Source organism: Chiloscyllium plagiosum, unplaced genomic scaffold, assembly GCF_037043375.1.
Source record: "Chiloscyllium plagiosum isolate Xiang-an unplaced genomic scaffold, Cpla_swu_hap1 HiC_scaffold_7, whole genome shotgun sequence".
Taxonomy (NCBI): Eukaryota; Metazoa; Chordata; class Chondrichthyes; order Orectolobiformes; family Hemiscylliidae; genus Chiloscyllium; species Chiloscyllium plagiosum.
Genome location: NW_028270145.1, coordinates 55,682,928 through 55,696,570, shown reverse-complemented (window position 1 = coordinate 55,696,570; position 13,643 = coordinate 55,682,928). Strand labels below are relative to the sequence as shown.

Here is a 13,643-nt window from a genome sequence, read left to right as displayed (position 1 = left end):
TCTACATAAAGGTTACTAGCTCTTCACCAGATTTTAACATGAATGTGACATTCTCATCGGGGATCATAACAAGGTTCTTTAAGATGCTATGTGTATAAATGATAGTCAATTTAATTAAAAGTACTATTTTAAAATTTAAGGAAATACATAGTGAAAATGTGGTGCTGAGTCCTTAATGTTTATGTTGTCTCTTCACACACTTTACTTTTGGTCTACTGTCATGAAATCCACAGGAGATGTTTGACATCACCTGTACATGGATGGGAATAGACACATTTGTGGGTTTATATTGTTTGTGCCCATCAAGAATATCCCTGGCCTAGCTTATATAGCATAGAATGGGAAATGAATCACCAACTTTCCAGTCTTTGCGGCTTGATTAATTGATAATGCATCTTTAATAATAGAACCCTCAGGAAACATTTAACTCAACTTTTATTTCATTTATTTCTTGATGGAAATAATAAAGATTAGTAGAAAATAAGTTAAATTGCAAACAAACAATGAATTATTAAATAATCATATTTCCAGATTGTATCATGCATATTGTATCAACACTTTACACATGTTTAGTTTTAAAGTTAAGGCTATTAAAATAGTACACCACATCACGTCCAGATTAGAATTTTGGTCAAGATACCTGACAACTGGGAAGATCATTACCAAACAGGTGGTGTTGAAGAAGGCTTGTAGTCCTGAGGAAAGGCAGACAGAACTGCTGGATACTGTATTCAATAGACTGAGGAGACCAGACATTGGTACCAAGCTGATTATTAAAAAAAACACAAACTCTTATAAGTCGAAAGAAAGCAGGATAGCAAGAAATTTCTCTGTCATTTTTAAATAAACAGTAGAATTCTTGAAGTAAAATGATTTTTAATCAGAAAAAAACCAAAAGAACGGCAGATTCTAGAAAATCAAAAACAAAAACAGAAATTGCTGGAAAATCTCAGCAGGTCAGGTAGCATCTAGGTAAGAAATCAGGGTTAATGTTTTGGGTCCAGTGACTCTTCTAACAGTGGGACTGAAGTTCTGAAGAAAGGTCACTGAACCCAAACTATTAACACAAACTTCTCTCCCCAGATGCTGCCAGACCTGCTGAGTTTTTCCAACAATTTCTGGTTTTGTTTCTGGTTTTTAATTAACCTGTTTCTACATGCAATAACACACCTCCAGGGTCGGTGGGACTTTAATGTGGAGTCTATCACTGCAAAGAAGAGTTTCAAAAATTTGCAAAGATTTTACACTTGTTCAAGAGATATTTTAAAAATTAACATTAGCTTTACATTTCAATTATAGATGATTTATAGTAGTCATCATATACAAAATATAAAACAAAGTATTAAATTATAATTTGGTGAGGTCCACATTATTTGATATTTTAAAAGTCCTACTGTTCGTTTAGTTCCCAACTTTTACTATGGACCATCATATTAAAACTGTCAACTGTTACCAATAAAATAAATATACTCAAAATGTTTTCAACAGATTCCCTTCTCACACATTAGTTTCATTTACTTTTAGGGTTTAGTGACGATATTTATTTTTTGAGTCATGCGAGAATAGCAGCAGGCTATTATTTGTTTTACCACTGAGCCATTTGCTGCTGTTACTAGCAGGATGCAGCTGCTAGAGACTGTTGAGACTGGATTAATGGTACCTTCTTTCACAGAATGGGTATCTTACCAAATCGAAGAGCAAACAAACATTTACCCCTCAAAAGAAACTAAAATACAAATAAATACTAGCTATCCTCAGACTCCAATATACTGTAAATAACTTTTAATATAAACTATGGGAGTAAACAATGTTTTCTAAACAATTAATCCAACAAAATTATTCAAATATCATCCATATTGTCTCCACTCCTGCCTCAGCTTATCTGCTGCTGAAGCCCTCATCCAGAATATATCTAGGCTAGCCGACTCTAATGTTTTCCTGGATGGTCTCCTATTATCCACGTTACATAAACTTGAACCCATTGAAATTTTAGCTGTGCCTATTGTAACCCAGTTGTTTATCCATTACCAGTGCATCTACTGTCTTATTTTGGCTCACTATTCAAAAATGTGTCATTTTAAAATTCTAATCCATATACTGAAATATGTCTATTATCTTTTCCCCAATTATCTCTATGACTTTCAGATTTTATCACAAAAGCCTGATATTTCTTCAATTCTGACCAAAAGTTTATTTGATGGTGCTCCAGTGAAACACACCGGGATGTCTTTATATATTAAGAGAGCTAATTAAATACAACAGATGTTAATATAACAATTAAACTTCTAAATATGCTGTGAGGATCATTTTTATTCACAGAATATAGGAGAAAAATGAGAACTCAAAAGAAATGCTAATCATTATTTAATGCTTCTGTTGTTGTAGAAAATAATTTTTAAAAGCTTTTATAAAGGAGATTAAACAGATTCACAATGAGGAAGAGGAAAATTAATGCATAGATTCGATACTCATGATATAGGTAACATTTGTATTATATGTGTTAGTATATAAATATAATAATAAAATATATAATGGAGCAATATGCAATACAGCATTATTATGTAACATGGGCCTGTTCATTGAGCTTGAAAGTGTCTTAGATTTTAAACATGTTAAGCAAAAACATATTCACTCCATTTTGTTTCTGCCAAAAGCAGAGATAGTCCAATGAATTTTTCATTTCATATGTCCCCAGTTTAACTCTATTAGTTTGTCCAGGTTTTGTGATTTCAAGAGGGACATAGTAGAAAATAAGAAGTGATGACACAGATGGATTAATGCAAACTTGATCATTTGTCCAAGGAGGATACTGTAACTGTAGCTTATTCAAACGTCCATTGTGTGATTGTGTGCAGATTGTGCACAGGTGTATCCAAGGTGTGTTCATTTAAAGAGGTGGTTGGTGGGAGGGAGAAAAAGAGAAAAACTATTGTGGCTATGTTTATGGGTAATGTATTTTTTATTCACGTCTTTCGGGTGCCAAAATATATTGTAAGGTGCAGACATTAAAAATGCTGAGAGAAGCTCAGAGCAATTATATACCTAATTTTCCATTACGCAATCATGCATCATATTTTGGGTGGAATGCAATTGAAGAAATAATTGAAACCAGGGAGAAAGATTTCAGAGGTAAAGGCTTTAAAGAGTCATTTGATAACTTTGTATAATTCCAATATCTAAAGCAACACATTAGAGGGGACACTATAATGGTACAACACAGAATTGTTACAGTGCAGGAAATTATTCAGCCCATTGTATCTGCACCAGCTTTTCATTCTCCAATCTTACCTCTGTAACCCTCCACATCATGTTTCTATTGAAATAATTATGTAATGCCTACTTGACTGCCTCAATTGAACCTGTCCCCATCCACATTTCCATTCAGTGCATTCCACATGAAAGCAGCTCAGAGAAAGGTTACTAGACTATTATGTGGAATGGGTCAGTTGCCCTGTGAGAAAGGTTGGATAGGCTAGGTTCGTAACTGCTAGTGTACAAAAGATTAAGACAAATTAATTGAAACATAAAAGATCCTAAGGGATGTGGAGAAGTTTTTATGTCACATTTGCTTTTTGTGCAAATTAATTTAGAATCGTTTACTCTCATTCTCGATTCATAAGTCACTTAGTGGGAAAAAGTAAATTTTAAATAGATAATGAAGGCAGCAAGAAGTCATGGCTTCACAACTATGAACAACAAATGATCCAAACGTTTCCATTTTCTACACAGAACACATGATTGACATCTGAAATGGATACCAGGAAGACGTGACAAAGTAAAGTACAGGATTTGAATCACCATATGATTAATGTTGTTCATTTTCGCATAGAAATACATCCTTCATAACATCCACTATCATAACATTTTGCGGTCTCTTCAATACTTGTTAGAAGACTGTTCCAGGCTTTTATCTTTCTTTGTACAAAGATGGCCTTTGACATCTGTCCTAAACTTGACTTGGTATCTCTGCCTCTTCTACTGCACAGCTAGTTTAAGTCTATGCATGAGATTAACCATTTTTATCCTATTTAAAAAGTGTGTTAATGTTCTTTTTCATTCTCCTCACTTCAAAACAGTGTAATAGGAGCTACCTAACTCTTCCTCAAATTGAAATTATGACCTTATAGATCAATCTTGTAGCTCTTATCTACACTGCTTCCAAGGTTTGAATGCTTCTTTGTGCTATAAACAACTTCAATAGACTAGTCTAGAATTTAGGCTTTACAGATTTAGAGATAAATCTTAATTTGCTATCTCATTAAAAGAAAATGATTTATTTTGGAAGGAATAGGAATAAAGGGTTTTCATCAAAACTTATGATGTCATATTAGTTAGCTGATATATTTATATTTGGACCTACCATTGATACTTGACCTGTGTTACTTGCATTGTAAAGCCTCCCTTTTGACAACTCACAGATGATGTGGCTTAGTAATACTTCCCAAGATTTATCTGAATTACACATAGTCTGCTAAAATTTAAAAAGAGATGAAAATAGTTAGTACAGGACAACGTATAAAAATATTCAATCCCATTACTCTGGGAAAATATATCAGGCAAATATAATAAGAATAATTACTTTAAAAGAATTGCTGTTGGTATAGAGAAAGCTGAGATATGAATATGTTGGTAATAATGTAAAAGAAAATTACAAATTTCAGTAACTTTAATATGAAGTTGTGAACATTAGGAAACTGATTAGTTCAGACAATAAGTGTCTCAATAATCATTGGGGAAGGCGCATTAACTGATAGTTAGCAAAATGCAAACAGTCTATTGGTTATGGGACTCTTCAACAAACAGTCATAATACTTAGAGTAAGAAAGCAAACTGTTCATGCTTAGAATCTACAATATCAATTACATCAATTTAAGGATGCTTCTTTAGTCATATATTCATGGGATTTTGATAATTCTGACAAGATCAGCATTGGTTTTTCATCTTTAAATACCCATGAAGGCAATGATGAGCCACCTTTACGAACTGGTAGTCTATTTTAATAGGTTTTGATACAACCAAGTGGCTAGATAGACTATTTTCAAGGGACACAAGAACCATGGAGTCTCACAGCCCAGGCTGTGTAAGGTCAGGTTTTTTTCCTTAAAGTCATTAGTGAAACAGTTGTTTTTACCAGAATCTCGTAGCTTCATGATCATGAAACAAGTAGTGCTTTGTTAATCTGAGATTTATTTAATTAACTGAATTTAAATTCAGTACCATTTGCATTTATAGCTCTAGGATTGTTGACAGATTACTGATCCAAGGCTCTAGATTACTATATAAAAGCAAAATACTGTGCATGCTGGAAATCATGCCGTAAAACAAAATGATGGAGAAACGCAGGAGGTCCAGTAGAGAGAAACAGAATTAATGATTTGAGTCCACTGGTTGCATTCTTATCTATTCATTTGTAGTCAGGTGAATTTCTTGTATGGCTTCTTTTCCAACTCTCATATTATCACCTCTAAAAACCACAGGATATAGTCCTTGGTATTAAGGTGCCACTACCTTAATCTCACCCCTTCCCTGAGGCATGGTGACTCTTAGATTAACTCGCCAATTGTCTTTCTCCAAAGTCAGCGCAGTCCTATGGTCCTCTGTGACTATGGCAACTTTACCTTTTATTCTTTGGTCCCTTCCTGCATCATGGTGCCTCTCAAAGACATAATGCTCAAACATGCTATATTCTAAGTGAGCTGATGATACATGCTTTTCTTTCATCACTGCTTTCAACCCATTACTTCCACCAAATTTGTCACACTCCTGTTCTGACATCTAGCACTGAATCAGCAGAAATGTCCTACAATTAACTTTTGAAGCAACACATGCCATTTTCTTCAGTCTATGACACAAACTCTGTTCCATAGCCACCGTTTTCATCCCACTCCCCAGTTACTATCACAGGCTGTACCATACTGTTTTCAACCGTAGCATTCTAGCTGACCCTGAGTTGAGATTATGATAACAGTAATTTCCTTGATCTGTCATTGTTACTGGTCATGCCTTCATGTGACTCCAGATGCACAGCCTGTGGTTCAATTTGAACTGCACTACGAAATGGCCTCGCAGTTCAAGGACAATTAGAGATCAGTAACAAATACTGCTATTGAAACAACATTCCATAAGGGCTCCCTCACCAAAACTCAACTTCTATCTCTATAAGATCATTCATCTACAGTATACCACTGCACCAGCTGATATTTTTTCTTTATTCCTTTATGGAACGTGGGTATGAAAGTGTGTGAACTAAACAGTTTTTTTTAAACAAGTAAGGACCTGCATGGTTCCCATTTCTGCTTCTTTTACAAAATGTTTTAAACACACTTGTTAGAATCCTATTCAGGTATTTTTTATAAGCTTTTCTTCTCTTGCACAGACAATATTCCGAATGCTTCCTGTTCTTTTGGCAACCCAAACAGCTTCATTTGAATACTGTTCCTATTTCTACAAAATCCCTCACCAATTATGGCTCAAATCTGACTTGTTCTTCACCTCTGAAGATTGAGTTTCAATGGATATCTATTATAAGATTATATATTTTCATATACAATTTAGAGTATGCTTACTTTAAAACATTTCCTTTCTGGAAAGGCTGAAAAGCTTTCTTTTAAACTTACGCCTTTACTAATGTCCTCTCTGATGATATCATGTTGTATTCCAGTTTCTGATAAATTTTCTCTCAACGGATTTCTGGATTTATGGTTAACAAGGACCTTGATCATGTCTGCCTAATTTTCTAAACTTTTGATCTCTGCCTTGCCAAATAATAGGTCTTTTAGTCCTCACTTTTTATCCTACTCTTCATATCTTCCATCATCTCCGAAGCATTTCCATTAATCTAATTTCCTTCCTTCTCCACTTTCTACAGTGACTGTTCTCTTGCTGATTCTTCCCTCATCTTATTTCCAGTCAGAATTTACATGCAATTGTAGAAAACAGTAAGATGCGCAATATTTGCTGTTATTCACAGTATCTTCTTTACCAGTGAATAACCACTTTGTTTAAAATCCATACTTTGTATGTAAGCACTATCATGATTTCCAAAGAGCTTTTGAAGATGCATACCATTGTAAATTTCCATCTCAGTCCAGCTTATTTATTTCTATGTCAGGCTTCTACAACATAACTTTAGAATTCTAACCTCTCTTTTTTACATAATCAACCGAATTGCAACATACAATTTAGCTCATTATATCTTGTTACTCTTTAATATCTTTTCAATGCTTAAAAATGGTTCAATGAAAATTATAATTTTTTGTAATTATTTGAGAAGCTGGATTTAAAGTAGAGATAGTCGTTGTAACGTTGACTAATCTGAGCTTTGTCAACCAAGAAAAAGGGCCAAAGTATACAATTAGGCTCAGTTCAGAAGATTCACACCAACCAGTGTTATTTAGCAGCCGTGAAGTAGTCAAAGTAACTGCAAAGATGACCTGAATTTCTTCCTTAGAGTTCAATGAAATAGGTCAGTGGGTTAGCCTGTATCTGTGTGCCTCAGGGAGATAGAGAAAATGACATCTGGTGGACCGACAAAAATGAAAAGGCTTGTGACATCATCAGTTGAGTAAGAGATTAAAGAGTGAAGGTAGGAGTGATGCTTAATTGGGGTTGACTTCCTGTGTTAATACTGGGAATAAGATTTAAATCTCTCTTGTTGTTCATGAAGAGATCTTTCCCAATTGTTGTACATATGCAGTTTTGTTTTTCTGTCACAGAAGGAACATCCTGATTGTGTCTTGACCATGTTATGATTAGATCTTAGGCTCATAGAATTAGAAAGGAAAAGAAAGAGTATATGAAAAAGGGAGATGAGTTAGAAAATCAGTGATCTGACACTATTTTTGAAACCTTAAGCAAAAAATATGAATATAAAGAGAATGAGAATCACATATTTAGCTCATCTTCTTTAAAAGAGATGCAACAGATGGATGTGGAGTTGAGAGAGCTGTATTAATCAGTCAACTGAAATGTTGAATTAGAACCAGGACCTGAGTTATTATGAAAAGACTAAAGTGTTAGTGAGATAATGGAGAATCACCTCAAATACCAGACAATGAGGAATGGGTAGTAGTCCATGAGGTGGCGTCATCTGAGTCAAGGTTGGTTAGCCTAGTTGGCTGGGAGATAATGAGAACGGCAGATGCTGAAGAGTCACAGTCAATAAAGTGTGGCTCTGGAAAAGGCACAGCAAGTCAGGCTGTATCTGAACAGCAATAGAGTTGACGTGACGTTCCAGACATAACCCTTTAACAGGACGTTGTAATGCAGTGTGATGCCAACAGCATAGGTTTAATTCCCGCACAGGCCGAGGTTACCAGGAAGGACTCTTCCTCTCAACCTCTTCTTTTGCCTGAGGTGTAGTGACCCGCAGGTTAAACCACCACCAGTCATCTCTCTCAAATGAGAGAGCAGCCTTCTGGTCTGATATAATATGGTGACATTACCCTTTCCTTTACCATCTGAGTATCATAACAAAACCTTACACAGTAGTTCGCAAAAACCCAATGGCAGGTCACTCATGTATTATGAAAGTCCAGGCTAAAATACGAAAACATTTTTATTGTCAAGGATTACATAAATAAGTGATTAAATTTTGCCAGACATATCATACATGTCTGGCACTAGGGAAGCTCCAATCATGAATTAACTAGCATGTTAAATGCTGATACTATCTTCGAAGAAACACTCCACAGGGTATTAATTGAACTTTACTGAAGTCATGAGTCAGAACCAATAACTTTGAAAAATAATGGATCCTTAAATCAGATTTCCAGAAGCTGTGGCTTTGGGAAATATTATGGCAAAAATATAATGAAATAATGAATAGTTTGCTATATTATGAAGTTGCTTTATATTTAATATTGCTTGGAAGACTCATGCTTTGAAGGATTGTGGAATTTGTTTCATGTTTTGTGGATATACAAAAGAGGTAAATTTAAAAGAGGTAATTGAAAGTTCATTGTGGATATTGGAGATTTATTTTAACAAGGCTTCCAAGACTGGTGACAATTGCTTGCTTTGCTGTCGAAGATGCTGAGGTTTCTTTGAACAGTGACTGGGCTTGAGAGGCTCTCATTTTATCTAGATTATTAGAGGAAAGTTAGCTAAGAACCAGTTGAGCTGGAGGCAAGCTTGTCAACAACAAGCTGTGTTGGAGGGAAGCTTGCTATTTATAAGCTACCCAATTAATCTCTCCCATTTCTGAAAATTAAACTTATTTTATCAGTATGGGCGAAACACATTTATTCCTTTTGTAAAAATAACTGAAAGAACATCACAAGATTGTGTATTCTGAGCAAGCCATGTCTGCAAAACTTCAGAATAAGCCATTTATGGATTACTGACTTAGAGTCATAGAGAGCTACAGCACGGAAACCGATTCAGTCCAACGCGTCCATGCCGACCAGATATCCCAACCCAATCTAGTCCCACCTGCCAGCACCCGGCCCATATCGCTCCAAACCCTTCCTATTCATATAGCCATGCAAATGCCTTTTAAATGTTGCAATTGTACCAGCCTCCACCACTTCTTCTTTCCAAATACATGTACATCCTGTCACTCAGGATTCCCTCCAACAACTTGCCCACCACTGACGTCAGGCTCACTGGTCTATAGTTCCCTAGCTTGTCCTTACCACCCTTCTTAAACAGTGGCACCACGTTAGCCAATCTCCAGTCTTCCCGCACCTCACCTGTGACTATCGATGATACAAATATCTCAGCAAGAGGCCCAGCAATCATTTCCCTAGCTTCCCACAGAGTTCGAGGGTACACCTGATCAGGTCCTGGGGAATTTATCCACCTTTGTGTGTTTCAAGACATCCAGCACTTCCTCTTCTGTAATATGGACATTTGCAAGGTGTCACCATCTATTTCCCTCCAGTCTATATCTTCCATATCCTTTTCCACAGGAAATACTGATGCAAAATACTCGTTTAGTATCTCTCCCATTTTCTGCGGCTCCACACAAAAGTCGCCTTGCTGATCTTTGAGGGGCCCTATTCTCTCCCTAGTTACCCTTTTGTCCTTAATGTATTTGTAAAAACTCTTGAATTCTACTTAATTCTATTTGCCAAAGCTATTTCATGTCCCCTTTTTGCCCTCCTGATTTCCCTCTTAATTCTACTCCTACTGCCTTTATACTCTAAGAATTCACTCAATCTATCCTGTCCATTCCTTACATATGCTTCCTTCTTTTTCTTAACCAAACCCTCAATTTCTTTAGTCATCCAGCATTCCCTAAACATACCAGCCTTTCCTTTCACCCGAACAGGAATATACTTTCTCTGAATTCTTGTTATCTTATTTCTGAAGGCTTCCCATTTTCCAGCCGTCCCTTTACCTGTGAACATCTGCCTCCAATCAGCTTTCGAAAGTTCTTGCCTAAAGGTCAAAATTGGCCTTTCTCCAATTTAGAACTTCAACTTTTAGATCAGGTCTATTCTTTTCCATCACTATTTTAAATCTAATAGAATTATGGTCACTGGCCTCAAAGTGCTGCCCCAAAAGTAGGTCAAGTTTTGCATCTTCTCTAGTAGGTACATTCACGTACTGAATCAGAAAATTTTCTTGTACACACTTAACAAATTCCTCTCCATCTAAACCCTTAACACTATGGTAGTCCCAGTCTATGTTTGGAAAGTTAAAATTCCCTATCATAACCACCCTATTATTCTTATAGATAGCTGAGATCTCCTGACAAGTTTGTTTCTCAATTTCCCTCTGACTATTAGGACGTCTATACTACAATCCCAATAAGGTGATCATCCCTTTCTTATTTCTCAGTTCCACCCAAATAACTTCTCTGGATGTATTTCCAGGAATATCCTCCTCAGCACAGCTGTAATGCTACCCCTTATAAAAAACGCCATTCCCCCTCCTCTCTTGCCTCCCTTTCTATCCTTCCTGTAGCATTTGTCTCCTGGAACATTAAGCTGCCAGTCCTGCCCATCTCTGAGCCATGTTTCTGTAATTGCTACGATATCCCAGTCCCATGTTCCTAACCATGCCCTGAGTTCATCCGCCTTCCCTGTTAGGCCCCTTGAATTGAAATAAATGCAGTAAATTTATAGTCCTACCTTGAACCTGCCTGCCCTGACTGTTTGACTCACTTCTGTTCTCAACTGTACCAGTCTCAGATTGACCTCTTTCATCACTATCTTCCTGGGTCCCACCTCTCCCCCACTCCCCACTCCCGCGCCCCCGCGCCCCCCCCCCCCCCCCCCACTCCCACTCCCAACCTTGTCAGTTTAAATCCTCCCGATCTGCTCTAGCAAATTTTCCACCCAGTATATGTCACCCTTCCAATTTAGGTGCAATCTGTCCTTCTTGCACAGGTTACTTCTACCCCAAAAGAGATTCCAATGATCCAAAAAATGTGAATCCTTCTCCCATACACCAGTTCCTCAACCATGCATTCATCTGCTCTATCTGCCTATTCCTGCCCTCACTAGCTCGTAGCACCGAGCCTAATCCAGACATTACTACTCTCGAGGACCTCCTTTTTAAATTCCTCCTAATGCTCTGTAATCTCCCTTCAGAATCTCAACCTTTTCCCTTCCTATGTTGTTGGTTCCATTATGGACAATGACCTCTTGCTGGCCCCTCTCCCCCTTGAGAACATTCTGCACCCTCTCTGAGACATCCTTGATCCTGGCACCAGGGAAGCAACACACCATCCTGTTTTTTTGCTGCTGGCCACAGAAACATCTGTCTGTACCTCGGACTAGAGAATCCCCTAACACAATTGATCTCTTGGAACCCGACCTACCCCTTGATGCATTACAGCCAATCTCAATACCAGAAACTTGACTGTTTGTGCTACGTTCCCCTGAGTATCCATCACCCCTACATTTCCCAAAACAGCATACCTGTTTGAAATAGCCACAGAAGACTTCTGCCCTAGCTACCTACCTCTCTTACCTTTCCTGGAGTTAACCCATCTATGTGACTGTATTTGAGATCTTACCCCCTTCCCATAACCGCCATCCATCACATACTGTTGCTGTTGCAAATTTCTCATTGCTTCTAACTGTCTCTCCAATCGATCCATTCAATCTGATAAGATTCGCAACCGACAGCATTTATGGCAGATATAATCCGCAGTAACCCATAAACTCTCTTTAAACTCCCACAACTGACAAGAAGCACATATCACTCTACTAAAGGCCATTTTTGCTCCTTCACAATCTACAAACCCAGAAAATAACACATGAATTAAAAAATGAATAAAATAAGCCAGATTTCACTCTTGGATCTGACTTGTCCAGTATTACTATCTACTGGGATCATAGTCACTCTTGTCTATTTAATAGCATGTTGATCTCTTTACAGACTCTTTTAAAAAAGTTCCAGAGTATTAAGTGAAACTTTGCAACGGAAGTCCTAGATTTCCTGGATTTTACCTATTCTCCATTCATTCCTACACTTATTACAATTATATTAAGTAGTTTGGACATGTAATACATTCTCATTTCAATTAACAAGTCTATCCTGAGCTATCAGCACATTCTCCTCACATGACTGACCTGCTACCCATTCCCACTATTTCTTGGATTAATTTTACATAGATATGTGGGCTGTTCACCAAGCTGTGTAATTTTCAACAGCAGGGCAGTGAAACAATATCACCTGTCCCATTAGCGTTGGATGCACGTGTATCCTCAGTCACTGCCACAGACATTAGATCCACCTTTTTAAGGCTGAACCCACAAAAAGCGACCAGCTTGTATGGAGTCCCCGGCAGTGCACTCAGATCCTGTGCAGACCAGCTAGTGGGAGTATTCACAGATATAGTAAACATCTCCTTACTACAATCTAAAGTCAGCACTTGCTTCAAGAAGCACCATGATCCCAATGCCAAAGAAAGATCATGCAGCGTGCCTCATTGACTACTGCCAGGTGGCTCAGCACTTCATAATTATGAAGTGTTTTGACAGGTTGGTCATGGCTCACATCAACTCCATTTTCCCAGATTGCCCTGGATCCTTTGCAATTTGCCTACCAGTGCAACAGGCCCGTGGTAGATGCCATCTTTCTGGCCCTACACTCATCTCTGAAATAAGCATATCTATGTCAGGCTCCTACTTATTGATTACAGCTCCGCCTTCAACACCATAATTCTAAACAAACCCATCTCCAAACTCTGGGATCTAGGTTTCTGCTTACCTCCTCAGTAACTGGATTCTAAACTTCCTGACCAACAAACCACAGTCAGTAAGGCCAGATGAAAATACCTTCTCTGCTATAATCGTCAACATGGTGCCCTGCAAGGTTGCATGCTCAGCCCCCAACTATAATTCCTATACACACATGACTGTGTGGCCAAATTTGCACCACCTCCATTTAGAAGTTTGCTGACAACATCACCGTTGTAGGTTGGATCTCAAACAACGACAAGACGGGGTACAGAAAGGAGTGCTTAATGGCATGGTATAAAGATAACAATCTCTCTATCAACATCAGCAAAACAAAGGACCTATTCACTGATTTCAAAAGTGGAGTGGAGGGCAAGCCCCTGTCTGCATCAACGGAGCTGAGATGGTCAAGAGCTTCAACGTCTTCACAATAAGTATCACCAAGAATCTGTCCTGGTCCATGTTGACACTACCGTCAAGAAAGCACAGCAACGCCTCTATTCCTCA

At 37.7% G+C, this 13,643-nt stretch overlaps 1 protein-coding gene across 6 annotated transcripts in view; it reads right to left on the bottom strand.

Annotated features, from left to right (window-relative positions):
• The window catches only part of ubr3 (ubiquitin protein ligase E3 component n-recognin 3), a 362,318-nt gene that overhangs the window by 27,631 nt on the left and 321,044 nt on the right, over window positions 1-13,643 (bottom strand). For 5 of the 6 annotated variants that reach the window (XM_043693674.2, XM_043693675.2, XM_043693676.2 and 2 more), the window contains 2 exons: window positions 4,361-4,471; window positions 641-766 (listed from right to left, as the gene is read on the bottom strand). In XM_043693674.2, the coding sequence (XP_043549609.1) occupies window positions 641-766; window positions 4,361-4,471 (237 nt within the window). The remainder of the gene's footprint in view (window positions 1-640; window positions 767-4,360; window positions 4,472-13,643) is intronic. The other variant, XM_087989039.1, reaches the window with a different exon arrangement.